Genomic DNA, 12,677 nt, shown 5'->3' with positions numbered 1-12,677 from the left:
ACGAACGTACGGACACCAAGGGGGGAAAGTGGCGGGGGGTGGTCGTCTTGTGATGAATTGGGAGATTGGGATTGACATGTATACACTAATATGTATAAAATGGATAACAAAAAAATAAATAAAAATTAAATTAATAAAAAAATAAAATAAAAATTAAAAAAAACATAAGAAAATAATAATGTTACCATAATTTTTAAAGTCCTAGAAGTCCCATAATTAAAAAGTCAGTTTTATTAAATGCTCAATTCTCAACAGTAAATGTATTTCTTTTTTATTATAAAAAATCTCTATCCCTGTCTCACCCTTCCTCACCCACCCCTTCAAACTAGGTGGCAAGCAGAAGCAAGCCCAACAAAGTCCACCATATCCCCAAAAGCAGAAAGACAGGACAAGGTATGCTGGTGTCATCACTGCAGAGCCCTCCTGCAGGGGGCAAGGAACGGGAACAGCTACCATAACAAATACGAAGGAGACTGGAATGGGCAGCCTGATAAAAGACTTGTATAATTTATACCAATTTATAAATACTTTAGGTGCCCACCAACTCCAAGAGAACAGACCAAACTAACTATACAATGGAAGCCTGCCTCTGCCTGGGCCTTCTCCATACATCAGGTCCCCCTATCAGGAATCATTAGGAAGCCCAAAAAGTTTCACAGTTCCAGCTTCCCGACTGCTGTCATATTTGCCATCTTTGTCATCACAGGCAAATGCCAGTAGAGGCCTTTTGGGGTGCCAAGCCACGGTGAAGGTGGGGGACTCACACTGTACCTCCCACAGCTTGTCTCCTATAAAAATCAATATAGAGAAACCAATCAATACATTAATAATAAGAGACCATACTCATTAAGCACTTACCTACATTAAATCATTTAATCTGCTTAATAACCCTATAGGATAAGTACAATTACTACCCCATTTTGCAGAGAACACTGAGGCGCAGAGGGGTCACGAGGCAGTGGGTGGCAGAGCAGGATGTGAACGCAGGCCAGTTAACTTAAGAGCCTGTGCTCTGAACCCGATTCTACCCTTCCTGAAAAAACAGCAACAGCAGCTGTTTGTTGAGCACCCCTTATGAATCAGATGGATTATACTTTATCTTAATAAAGTATAATGACAATCCAGCAAGGCAAGTAATGATTTTAAACCCCATTTTATAAAGAAACAGGTGACTGAACAGTTAAGTCACACCTCAAGGAAGCAGCAGGGGAAATAAAAAGGGAAACAGCAGAGTCAGCACAGGAAGTCAGTCTGTTTCCAAAGCCACAGATCTTTCTACTAAACCACAAGGACTTTTTTTTTCCAAAAATTTTTCTTCCTACTTGTGGAAGTTAAACATAATTTTTCCAAAGCCATTTTTTTTAGTCCTGCTTAACATTTTTTCAACCTTAGAGTTAAGATTAATGTAGTAAAATGTTCACAGTGTGGTGCTGATTTAAAAATGCATGATACACTGAATTATACACTTCAAACTGGTCAACTATATGGTATGTGAATTGTATTTGAATAAAGCTGTTTATATATATATATATACACACACATATGCATATATACATATGTGTGTGTATGTGTATAAAGATTTTTTAATTGAAGTATAGTTGATTTACAATACTGTGTTAGTTTCAGGTGTAGAGCATGTACAGCAAAGTGATTTAGTTTTGATTTGTTTTTTTTCAGATCACTTTCCATTACAGGTTATTACAAGATATTGAATATAGTTCCCTGCAGTATACAGTGAATCCTTGTTGCTTATTTATTTTACATAGAGTAGTTTGTATCTGTTAATCCCATACTCCTAATTTATCCCTCCCCCCACTCCCTTTCCCCTTTAGTAAACCATGTTTGTTTTCTATGTCTGTGAGTCTGTTTCTGCTTTGTATATAGTTGTTTTTTTTCTTTTAAGTAATCTATTTCAGGGACAGTTAACCACTCTTCATAATGCTAGGATATGGCAATCTATAGCCACATGTCTGAGCAAATTTCTGTGTTACACAGACATAAAAAATGGTGTCGGAGGCTGCTACTCCCCTTCCATTTCCCTTTCGGCCTTTAACTCCATGCATGCGTTGCTGCTGCGATAAACACTGCAATAACTCTTCTGTAAGGAAGTTTGGTTCCTGACAAGATGTGAGCAGTTTGGACTCGGCAATCCCAATTTTACCCAAAAGGATTACTACATAAGTAAAATGATACTCATCAAAGAATCATTTATAATGGTGTAAAGACCAGAAGCCATCTAAGAGTGGGGCAGCTTAGGTATATACTGGTATAGCCAACGGAATTCTAAACCCCATTAAAAACAGCAGTAGAGCTCAACAGCCATCGCCATGTAAGAAGCTGTAAGATCCTGCAGGTGAGGAGGGAGGGCCCCAGAGCAGCAGGAGAGCACGCCTACATCACATGAACACGAGGGGACATGAAGGAGCTGCATGTCTGGATGGCTGGACAATGCTCACCAAAATGCTGTAAGAGTGGCACTCTTTAAATCGTGGAATGTCAAACTTTTTACTTTCTTTGAAGTTTTCTATATAGTTTGAATTCTTTTAATAAAGTATCATGTATTTCCAAAAACAATAAAGCTGCTTTAAAAAATAAATCTGGGGAAATTCTTTTGTAAAATGAATACTCACCTCTCATTTTTCTATTTTCAAGTTCTGTTTTGTTGCTTTTTAAAACAAATCACATCTATTTTAATAATTTCTTAAATTATAAAATGTATATATGTATTTTTTAAGTCCACATACAGGCCAAAGATAGAAATATCCCGCAATGCCAAAGGAGGTTGTATTTAAATGGTGGGATCATTCACTCATTCATCCATCCATCCATTTATTCATTCATTCTTCTCCCTTTCTGTATTTCAAAAATTTTGTTATAATGGAAGAATTAAAACTGAATAAAATGTAAAATATTTTCTTTAATCACTCTCTTTCAGACCTGCCCCTTTCTTTCCTAATTCTTTGCTCCCTCCATTACCTGACTACAATAGTCATAATAAACAAACTTGCCTTAAGGAGTTTGTGCTAATGCTGGCATTTATGCTAATACCCATTTATACTAGTGCTGGCCAAGTAGTAATGAGCAGAGATGAAAACACATGACAGGAGAAGGCCTGATGGCCAGAAATGAAAGACAGAGGAGTCTCATTATAGTTACCTGTCTCTACTTCAGCAATGTCGATGAAATGATCTTCCGATGCCGATGCCAGCATTTTCCCATCATGGCTAAAACTGAGGGTCCTCACAGGCCAATCCAGCCTATAACAGAGTAGACAGAGGAGACATTAAAATATCCCAGTGAGAGGAGGGCCCAGTTTCACCCAACATGACATAAAACAAATTTATCCAACAAGGAAAGTGCTGGCAGAGCTGCTTACCTGGAAAAGCACCGAACACACACTAACTCATCTACATCCCAGAGGCTGACCAAAGCATCTGCGCTTCCTGTGGCAAAATACTTCCCCATGGGATCAAACTTGATACAGATGCAGTTGGATGGATGGGCGTTGATAGACTGCACAGGCTTCAGCTCTGGGTAGCTGAGAAACAAGACAAACAGCAATCAAACTGGGGGAAGAGGACCGTGGTACTAAGACGGTAAGAGGAGACACTAAGAAGAAAATGGAAGTAAGACAACAGAACAAATATCAAAGACTGGAATTTCAAAACAACTTTCCTGAAATAAAAAGATGTCAAACAATACACTGAAACACCACATACCTGAGAATATGAACCCAGACTAACCAACAAGAAGACGTATAGTAGTAAAATTACTGGACTTTAAATTAGATTGTCATCAGACTTTTTGACAGTAACACTTTATGCGAAAAGAAAATGGAGTAACATACTTAAGATACACCAGCAAGAATATATGAATTGAAATGTTTATATCTAGCGAAACTATTAATTATAAAAAGTTCAAATAATAAGCACAATATAATAAAGTATCTTTTTTTTCTTTGCGGTACGCAGGCCTCTCACTGTTGTGGCCTCTCCCGTGGCGGAGCACAGGCTCCGGACGCGCAGGCTCAGCGGCCATGGCTCACGGGCCCAGCCGCTCCGCGGCATGTGGGTTCTTCCCGGACAGGAGCACGAACCGAACCTGTGTCCCCTGCATGGGCAGGCGGACTCTCAACCACTGCGCCACCAGGGAAGCCCCATGACATATCTTAAAATTTTAGAAGTATATAAGCTATAATAAGTATGAACTCAGGGAATCTTGTTCCCCTGAACTCTTCCTGAGGAATCAAAACTGGAAAGTGAGTTTTGACAATCAGTGACTAGAGATGTACCAGACTTACCAGGCTGGTAATGAGCATTAAATACGTAGTTTCTTGTGGAAATTATATTATGTTTAAGGTATAATATGTGATAGCTGTATAATCTGACAATATATAGTATTGACTATTTTTTTTAATGGAGGAAGAATGAGGAAAGCATATTCAAAAAGCAAAATTTACTATTTTAAGCAATCATATTGGTGGTGGTGGTGGTGGTAGTATTGTTACTCTGAAATATCTGTATGTGTAACAAGGGATGAAGGTAATAAGCAACCATGGGATATTCAAATTCTATAATCCCCTGCATCTCTGAGAACCAGAGCACTCAGTTTGGAAGGAAAGAGATTTTAACTGGAAGTTATCAGTATGAATTCACAAAGTATTTTATCTTTAAGGTATATACAATACATATACTTCTTAGCTCTGTCCACTGGAAAGGTCTATAAACAGTCAACCCAACAATATGGACATTCTTAGCTCCAATATTATTTTCTAGTAGAAGAATCCAGGAATTCTCAGAATTTTCTGATTAAAGATTTGAGGCAGGAAAAACATAAGATGAACCTGGCATATCTTGTCATACCAGAGAGCAAGAAACTGAAGACTAATAGGATTATGTCAAAAAAAAAAGAAAAAACGACTCAGGAACCAACTTGAAGAGGATCCCATTTGCCAAAAATAAGATAATTTGAGCTTCAATAAGGATAATGATTACGATAGACTGAAACACTTCTACCATGCTTAAATCCATGAGTCCATAATGATTCTTTTTTATTTAAAAAACCCTAGGTGATCGATCATCTTTGGAGGTGACAGAGAACTAACTCATTACCTAATGACAAAGGGAAAGAATCAACCATTTATCCTGCTTTCTCTAAATGAACTATATTCCTGGGTAACCAAACAGATTAGAGGAAATGTCTCTTAAATTCCAACAAATAAGCAAGCATTTGGAATCAGCAAAATCCAGACTGGGACAAGCTCCACAGGTTAACAGCCTGCTTTTTCAACAGCTAAGTCCTAAGTAAAAGAAAGGGATGGAGGGGGACTCCGTAGTTTAGCTGACTTAAAAGGCATATCAAACTTTTTTAAGTGGGCAAAATTAGAGTATCTAGAGATGCACACTTGGTAGCTAAAACTACAAAGAAATATTATAAAAATCAAGACTGTTTTTGGGGGAGGGAGTTTTGATTAGGAAGGACAAAGCCCATGGCAAGACTTCTGAGGTGGCCAGCAAAGTACTATTTCTTGACCTGGTGGAGTTACACAGGTGTTAAGCATATAATAGTTCATTAAGCTACACATTTATATTTCATGGTTTTCTGTATCTGTTTTATTTTCTAATAAAAAAGCTTTAAAAAAACAACAACAAAAAACACTGCCTGCAGAATAAAGTTCAAATTGCTATGCATAGAATTCCAGACCCAAATAACCTGGTCTCAAATTATACTTCAGCTTTATCTTCCCGTTTCAGGACGTCTCTCTTCAGATACTTTATCTGCCACCACTCCCAGCAACCCTGATCTACCAACTACTCTCTAAATAAATCATGCTAATTCTCACTTGTTTTGTCCATTGTGCAGTTCCCTTTTGCTGATTCTTAAAATTCAACTAATCTTTCAAGGTCAAGCTCAGAAGCTGCCTCCTTCAACCCCCAACTGCCACAATCAATATAAGTTTCTTTCCTTGGGATTCTACAGCAAACTCCCAGGCTCTCACACAGAGCCTATTTCACTCTGCCTTGCATTGCTCACCCAAGATAACAGAAAGAACAGAATCAGACAGATCTCAATTTCAATTCCACAGTTTCATTCATTTAGAGAATATTCACTGAGATCCTAATTTTGTGTAGCAGATACTGGGCTAGGCACTAGGGATTTAATAGTAAACAAGTTAAATACAGTCCCTACCTTCATGGAGTTTACAGTCTAATGGAAGATATAGAGAAATAAACATGCAATTATAATGTAGAATGAGAAATGCTTCCAACAGGAAGTACACAAAATAAGTTTCTAACCTTGGGGGTGAAGATGGCTTCCCTGGAGGGGAAGTGATATTTAAGTGGAGACTTTAAGGGTACGAATTAGCTATAATTCCAAGTGCATCCAGTTCTAGTGCTCACCAGCTGACTAGTGACTCAGAGTCCCTGATCCTCATCTGTGAAATGGGAAGCACACCATCGACTCCCTAGGATTTCTCTGAGGACTCAGTGAAATATAAGGTGCCTAGTTCAAAGGTGCTCAAGAGAGGTTAGAATTCTTTATTACTACAGTTGAACCTTGAACAAGAAGGTTAGGGGTGCCAATTCTCTGCACAGTCAAAAATCTACACATAACTTAGTTGGTCCTCTGTATCCATGGTTCCTCTGTATCCAAGGTTCCACATCTCAGATTCAACCAACCCCGGATCAGGTAGGACTGTAATATTTGCTCTTGAAAAAATCCACATATAAGTGGACCTGAGCAGTTCAAATCCGTGTTGTTCAAAGGTCAACTGTATTAGTCCTTTTGGGTCCTTCAAAATTGACTCACATCTAATTCACCTTGGTATCCACCACAGCACCCAGTGCAAAGATATGACAGTCCCTTCAGCTAGAACCCCTCACCTGAGTATGTTGATACAACCATTGCCATTTGTCAGGAAGAACATGTTATTGTCATTGTTCCAGGAGATTTCATTGACCTCAAACTTGAACTGCTCCTCCGCTTTGGAACGGTGTGTCTTGGCATCAATGAACGTCACCACATCATCCTTGTTGCCTACAGCAATGGTCTGTCCATCGGGACTCCAGCAGATATTGATGTTCTCCCCTGGGAACCCACATATAATCAGCAAGATAATGTTAGCCCATAATCCTCCAGAAGTTTATTTTGTTATCACAGAAAAACTAGAGCTATCGCCAGAGCTCATTCACTAAGGTCCTCGTCAACAGAAGGGCACTACCACTTACAGATCAACTGGGAGTCCAGCACATTCATCTACAAATGTCCCCCTTTAGTTCTCACATTTCTTTAAGGGACACTTTTTACCCCCATTTTACAGATGAAAAAATGGAAGAGAAATGAGCCGAAGTGTCAAAGCTGTGAAGTAACAGAGCCAAGATCTAAACCCAGACTTGACACCAAAGCCTCTAACTCTTACACCAGCACTTCCCAAACTCCAGTCATTCACATGCCATTTTCACAATTTTTGTACTATCCATGTAACAGCTATACTTTTCTTCACTCCAGATTTTTATTAAAATTGACCCTCCAAATTTTTACTTAAATAGCTTTACTTTAGTAATAAATTCTATGGGCTAGTTCTTTTTTTCTAGTAGGCATTAAAATATATACACAATCAGTTTTTAATGTTCATCCATATACCACCTAAATCACTCACATATCACCAGTTGTCTAGTTGGGGAAACCACATCATTGCACCCCCAGGTACAAGTCTTGCCAATAAAGTCCAGTAGCCCACATTGAATACATCAATTAAAAATTTCATCAACTTTACTGATTCTAAGATGCATATTTTTTCACACTTTATTACCTATAATGTATCTTAGAATGCATCAGGATACATCTCAAAATTTTCGGTGTATCATGACTATATGATAAATAAAACTTTATTTTCTTTCCTAATGGTCCATAAAATACTGATGCATCTTATAATCAATAACATCTTAGTCAATAAAATTTAATAAAGGGCCTCAAGGTTTATAAGGTAATACGTGGTGAAAAACAGTCTGTAAATGTACTGCACAACTTCCAGGTCATTTTCTCCCAGACCATCAAAGCCATTTATTCCAAGATCAGCCATTCTAGCCTATCAGCAGTTTCCCAAATTCTCCATTCCTTTGCACATGCTCTTCCCTGCTAGAGCTGCTCACCCAATGCACCCTGACCACTAAATCTATATGGCTACCCTAAGAGTTTGCTCAAATTCTGTGAGGCCCTCCCTATCTCCCCCAGGCAGACTTAAGCATTTCCATTCTGGGTATCTACTTTGTAGACTTCTCCGTTATAGGATGACCACGTCATATTACGTTAGTGTTTTTTTTATACATATGTCTCTCTCCTTGCACTAAACCCTAATATCCTTGGAGCTGGAAACTGTCTTATTCAGCTCAGGATGTCCTATACCTACAGGGTCATGCACAGAGAAGATACTTGCAAAATGCTTGTTGAATGACTATAAGTAGCTTATCTTCCTACTGCCCACTCTCTGAATAGTCACCTTTAGTGTTCACAGTGGCAATGCATTTTGTAGTCCTCACATCCCAGATGCGAATGGTTTTGTCTCCAGATGCAGTGACAAAGAGATCAGGATTACTTGGATGCCAACAGAGCTGGTCCACACTATCCCCATGTCCCCGATAATTGTTTTCTTTGACCTGAAAGAACAGAATACAGATGTCACTTCACCCATATGTACCTGCCTCCCCATGTAACTTCTCAACCTTATTTAAACAGAGCTATCTTGTGACCAACAAAAGTTTGGGTAATTAGAGAGTCAAATCCTTCCAAGCCTCTTCCCCCAAACTCCTTCCAAAATCCTCCCTCCCTTCCTCCCCAATCAGTCTGAACTGTTCTGAGTATGGGTTCCACATCAATGCCCTTACTCTTTTGCTCTCCCTGGCCTTCCTCCTTCTTTCTGGTTTTCTACCCTTACTCTGCCACCAAGGGGTCCCAACCCACCTGCTCATTGCCATGGAGGCCCTATCATTTTCAGAGAGGCCCTCCTTACCACCACAGTGAGCCCACCACCACTGCCCCTAGCCACCCCTCACCACCACACAATTCCTCCCACCACTCTCCCACACCCCCACCATCCTCCTCACCGCCCATCCATCCATCCTCCTCACCCCCGGTCTTCACTATCCCCGCACCGCGACTCCCCGCTCATCTTCACACCTCCTTACTACTACACTCCCTACACACGGCCACCTTCCCTAACCACCAGTCCTCCTCTCCAGCATCCCCATCTTCACCCCCTACCACCCCAGCCCGTTCACCCCCTCCTCACCCTCATACTCCTCTGTCTCGCATCACACACGCCCCTCGTCTCCACACCCCTTCACCCTCCTCCCCTCTCCTCACCTCCACACTCCTCACCCCCGTTCTCTCCTTGCCACCACACCTCGCTTTACCACAGTCCTTCTCCCTAGCCTGGGCCGGGTCCTAGCGGCTCACCAACCGGTCCTTCTCCAGCAGGAAGACGCTGGCCGTCTTGTCGAAGGACCCCGAGGCCAGGCGACGCCCGTCGCAGCTCCAGGCCACCGAGTGCACCTTGGCGCTGTGGGCCGGGAACTCGCGCGTCTTGCTGTGGCCGCGGAACAGCTCCTGCATCCCGAGCACGTACCGTGTCGGGCCGCTGTTCACTGAGCACCAGGGAGCCATCGAGCCAGGACCGCTCTGGCCCAGCGCCGAGGGCCCCAAGGACGCCGCGGGGATCGCCATGCCGAACGGCCTGACACCGGCTGTGTTGACTCTACCGGACTGCAGTCAGCCCTGCCGCCGCCGCCGCACACATGCGCGCGGGAGAGCGCCCACTCTTCCGCGCAGCCGCACTGTGGACCATCCAGAAGGGACTACAAGTCCCAGCCTGCAGCGCGCGCCCGCTTTTGCCTTTTCAAATAGGGTTCCACTTTAAGTTTTCTTTACAAATAACGGTTAGAAAGTTTTTAGGGTCTTTATTTTCCCCTTACCTACTACTTGGTATATATATTTGTATCCCTGTTTAATCGAAGAAATAAACCAACGCAATTCTTCTAAACCTCCGTTCGCCGTCAGTCAGAAACACCTTTTTTCTAGGGGTGCTCCCCACCTGTCAGCCACATCTCTTAGAGCTGAAGGCTCTCAATTTCTTGCTGGAGAAGGACGAGCTGGTGAACTTGTGCCGGATAAGGACACTGTGTTGGGAAGGGGTTTGGGGATGTTTTTAAATATGCAAATTCTTTGCTTTTAGAAGGGGCTATATTCACATGATTATATATGCAAAAATATATAAGATACAGAGTGAAAAGTAAATGTCTGCCTGTGTCATGCCCTTTAGACTATTCCCCACACTTCACACCCATACCTTCCAAAAAATATTGTTAAATTTCTTTTGTGGCCTTCCAGAGATAGTTTAAGTGTAAATAAGCACCTTGGGAGAGGTAGATAGGTGTGTGTGTATCCTACCCCACCCCTCAAAATGGTAGAATTCCTTACATAACTTGTTTTCTATGGTAAACACCTGTAAGAAATCATTTCTTATCAGTATATGCATATGTCTCATTCTTTTCATGGATGCAGTCTTTAATGATATAGATGCATAATAGTTTATTTGACTGATCCCTTTGGTGGACATTTTGTGTCCATGATTCGCTTTTAGGACAATACTGCAGTGAACATCCCTATACAAACTTCATTGTGCACATATGCACTTTTTTATTTGAATAAATATTGCCAAAACACCTGAAGAAGTTCTAACAATCTACATTTCCACCAGCTGCATGGGAGAGTGTCATAAGGTCCTAAATACTAAGTGAGTCCTCATATAAAGCACAAGGTTCTGAGAGGGACCTTAGGAAATGAGGCCCTTTTCTTTCCCCAATTCACTTCCCTACCCCTTTAAAACTAGAAATTCTTGGAGACTTCAAAGCTTTTTAGACTCCAAAGAATATTGATGACATCACTAAGATCTTGGGGTGGGAGATTATTTGGTATCTAGTTTTCCCTCCTTAGCTTTCATTTTCAGGAATCTTCTTCATATGCTCGCATGTTTTTTTTCCTACATACACTGAGAATTTATATCTCTTGGTCCCAGATAAGGACACTGAAGAAAGAAGAGGTAAAATGTCCTGCTCCAGGTCACATGGCTGGTATTAGAGGTACTGACTTCAAATTCTACACTCTGATTCTTAGTATCTGAAACCTCTAGGTTATAAATGTAATTCTTTGAATTTCTGTATTAATTCTGTATTTTTGTATGTTATGTGTTTTTTATTTCATTTTCCCTGAGTTCTTTTTCTATATTCTGTAAACACAAATGTTAGAACCTCAGTTGTGATAAGTGTATCCCACTGCTCTTCACTGAGACAGTTGTAATAGCACATTTCTGGGGACTATGAGACTGAAGTCAGAGAGTCTCAAAGAGACAAAATTCAGGGGAACAGAGGCATGGGCCATTTTTTTAAAAACTTTTTGTTTGGAAAAACTAACAACTTTACAGAAAAGTTGCAAGAGTAGTAAGAGCGCTGTTATTCCCATGGCCCAGGTTCACCTGGTTTTAGCATTTGTTCCATTTGCTGTGTCTATACATACACGTATTACTCTTTTGCCTAAATGTTTGAGTAAGTTGCATACATCATTATTCTTTACACCTAAAGATTTCAATGAGTATTTCCGAAGAATAAGGATATTCTGTTTCCTATCCCTAGCATAGTTATAAACTTTGGTAATTTGAACAGTAACATAGAATTTAATCTACTGTCTGTATTTCAATTGTGTCAGTTTACCCACTAATATCCTTAGAGCATTTTTCTTCCTCCAGTACAAGATCTAGTCTAGGATTTTATACTGTATCATGTCTCCTTAGTCTCCTTGAATCTATATAAAAATTCCCCAGCATTTCCATGCTATTATGATCTTCACATTTTTTGAAAAATATAGTCGATGGACCATTGTTATAGTCCCTTCTGCAACCCAGAAATTCTCTTTGGGAGCTGATCTTTGCTCAGACTCTGCAGGATGTTTTTATATATGGGTGTCATAGGAACTTGAGTCATTCAGGGCAGAATCAGATCAAAAATAATAATTCCAGGGGCTTCCCTGGTGGCACAGTGGTTGAGAATCTGCCTGCTAATGCCGAGGACACGGGTTCGAGCCCTGGTCTGGGAGGATCCCACATGCCGCGGAGCAACTAGGCCTGAGAGCCACAACTACTGAGCCTGCGCGTCTGGAGCCTGTGCTACTCAACAAGAGAGGCCGCAACAGTGAGAGGCCCGCGCACCGCGATGAAGAGTGGCCCCCGCTTGCCACAACTGGAGATAGCCCTCACACAGAAATGAAGACCCAACACAGCAAAAATAAATAAATTAATTAATAAACTCCTACCCCCAACATCTAAAAGAATAAAATAATAATGATAATAATTCCAGAAATGCCAGGATGTGTAGAGGGAATTTTCAGGGGCCGAGGGAGAGATCCTACAGTGAAGGAACAGTAGATAAGGAAGGAGGGGGGCTTGAAGTATAAGTCCTTTGTTGGTGGGGGACTTTGGAGAAGCTGCTGTTGCAAAAGAAAACAGGAAGGAGCATGTCACTTCTGGCAAATCTTCAACGTATAGGTGTGTATCAGTTTAACCAGAGAAGCAAACTAGCGAAAGATATATATTACAGAGATTTATTGCAAGAAATTATTTTATACCA

General features: G+C 40.8%; 1 protein-coding gene across 1 annotated transcript; it reads right to left on the bottom strand.

Moving 5' to 3' along the window:
- Nucleotides 1-208: 208 nt before the first annotated feature.
- THOC3 (THO complex subunit 3) lies at nt 209-9,785 on the bottom strand. Its single transcript, XM_024742176.1, has 6 exons — nt 9,457-9,785; nt 8,501-8,657; nt 6,885-7,089; nt 3,377-3,538; nt 3,157-3,257; nt 209-788 (listed from the first exon to the last, which is right to left on the bottom strand). Exons 1-6 carry the CDS (start codon nt 9,721-9,723, stop codon nt 625-627), a joined length of 1,056 nt encoding a protein of 351 aa, XP_024597944.1. The 5' UTR covers nt 9,724-9,785; the 3' UTR covers nt 209-624.
- Between the last annotated feature and the right edge of the window lie 2,892 nt (nt 9,786-12,677).

This window comes from Neophocaena asiaeorientalis, unplaced genomic scaffold (genome assembly GCF_003031525.2).
Source record: "Neophocaena asiaeorientalis asiaeorientalis breed wild unplaced genomic scaffold, Neophocaena_asiaeorientalis_V1.1 scaffold259, whole genome shotgun sequence".
Classification (NCBI taxonomy): domain Eukaryota; kingdom Metazoa; phylum Chordata; class Mammalia; order Artiodactyla; family Phocoenidae; genus Neophocaena; species Neophocaena asiaeorientalis.
This window is presented reverse-complemented; position numbering and strand designations above follow the sequence as displayed.

Excerpts from the sequence above, each read along its gene's own strand:
- THOC3 (XM_024742176.1), bottom strand. The coding sequence starts at position 9,723 with ATGGCGATCCCCGCGGCGTCCTTGGGGCCCTCGGCGCTGGGCCAGAGC. Across the intron at positions 8,658-9,456 it reads TGCTGGAGAAGGACCGGTTG|GTCAAAGAAAACAATTATCG; the intron begins GTGAGCCGCTAG and ends CTGTTCTTTCAG. Across the intron at positions 3,258-3,376 it reads TGTGTTCGGTGCTTTTCCAG|GCTGGATTGGCCTGTGAGGA; the intron begins GTAAGCAGCTCT and ends ACTCTGTTATAG.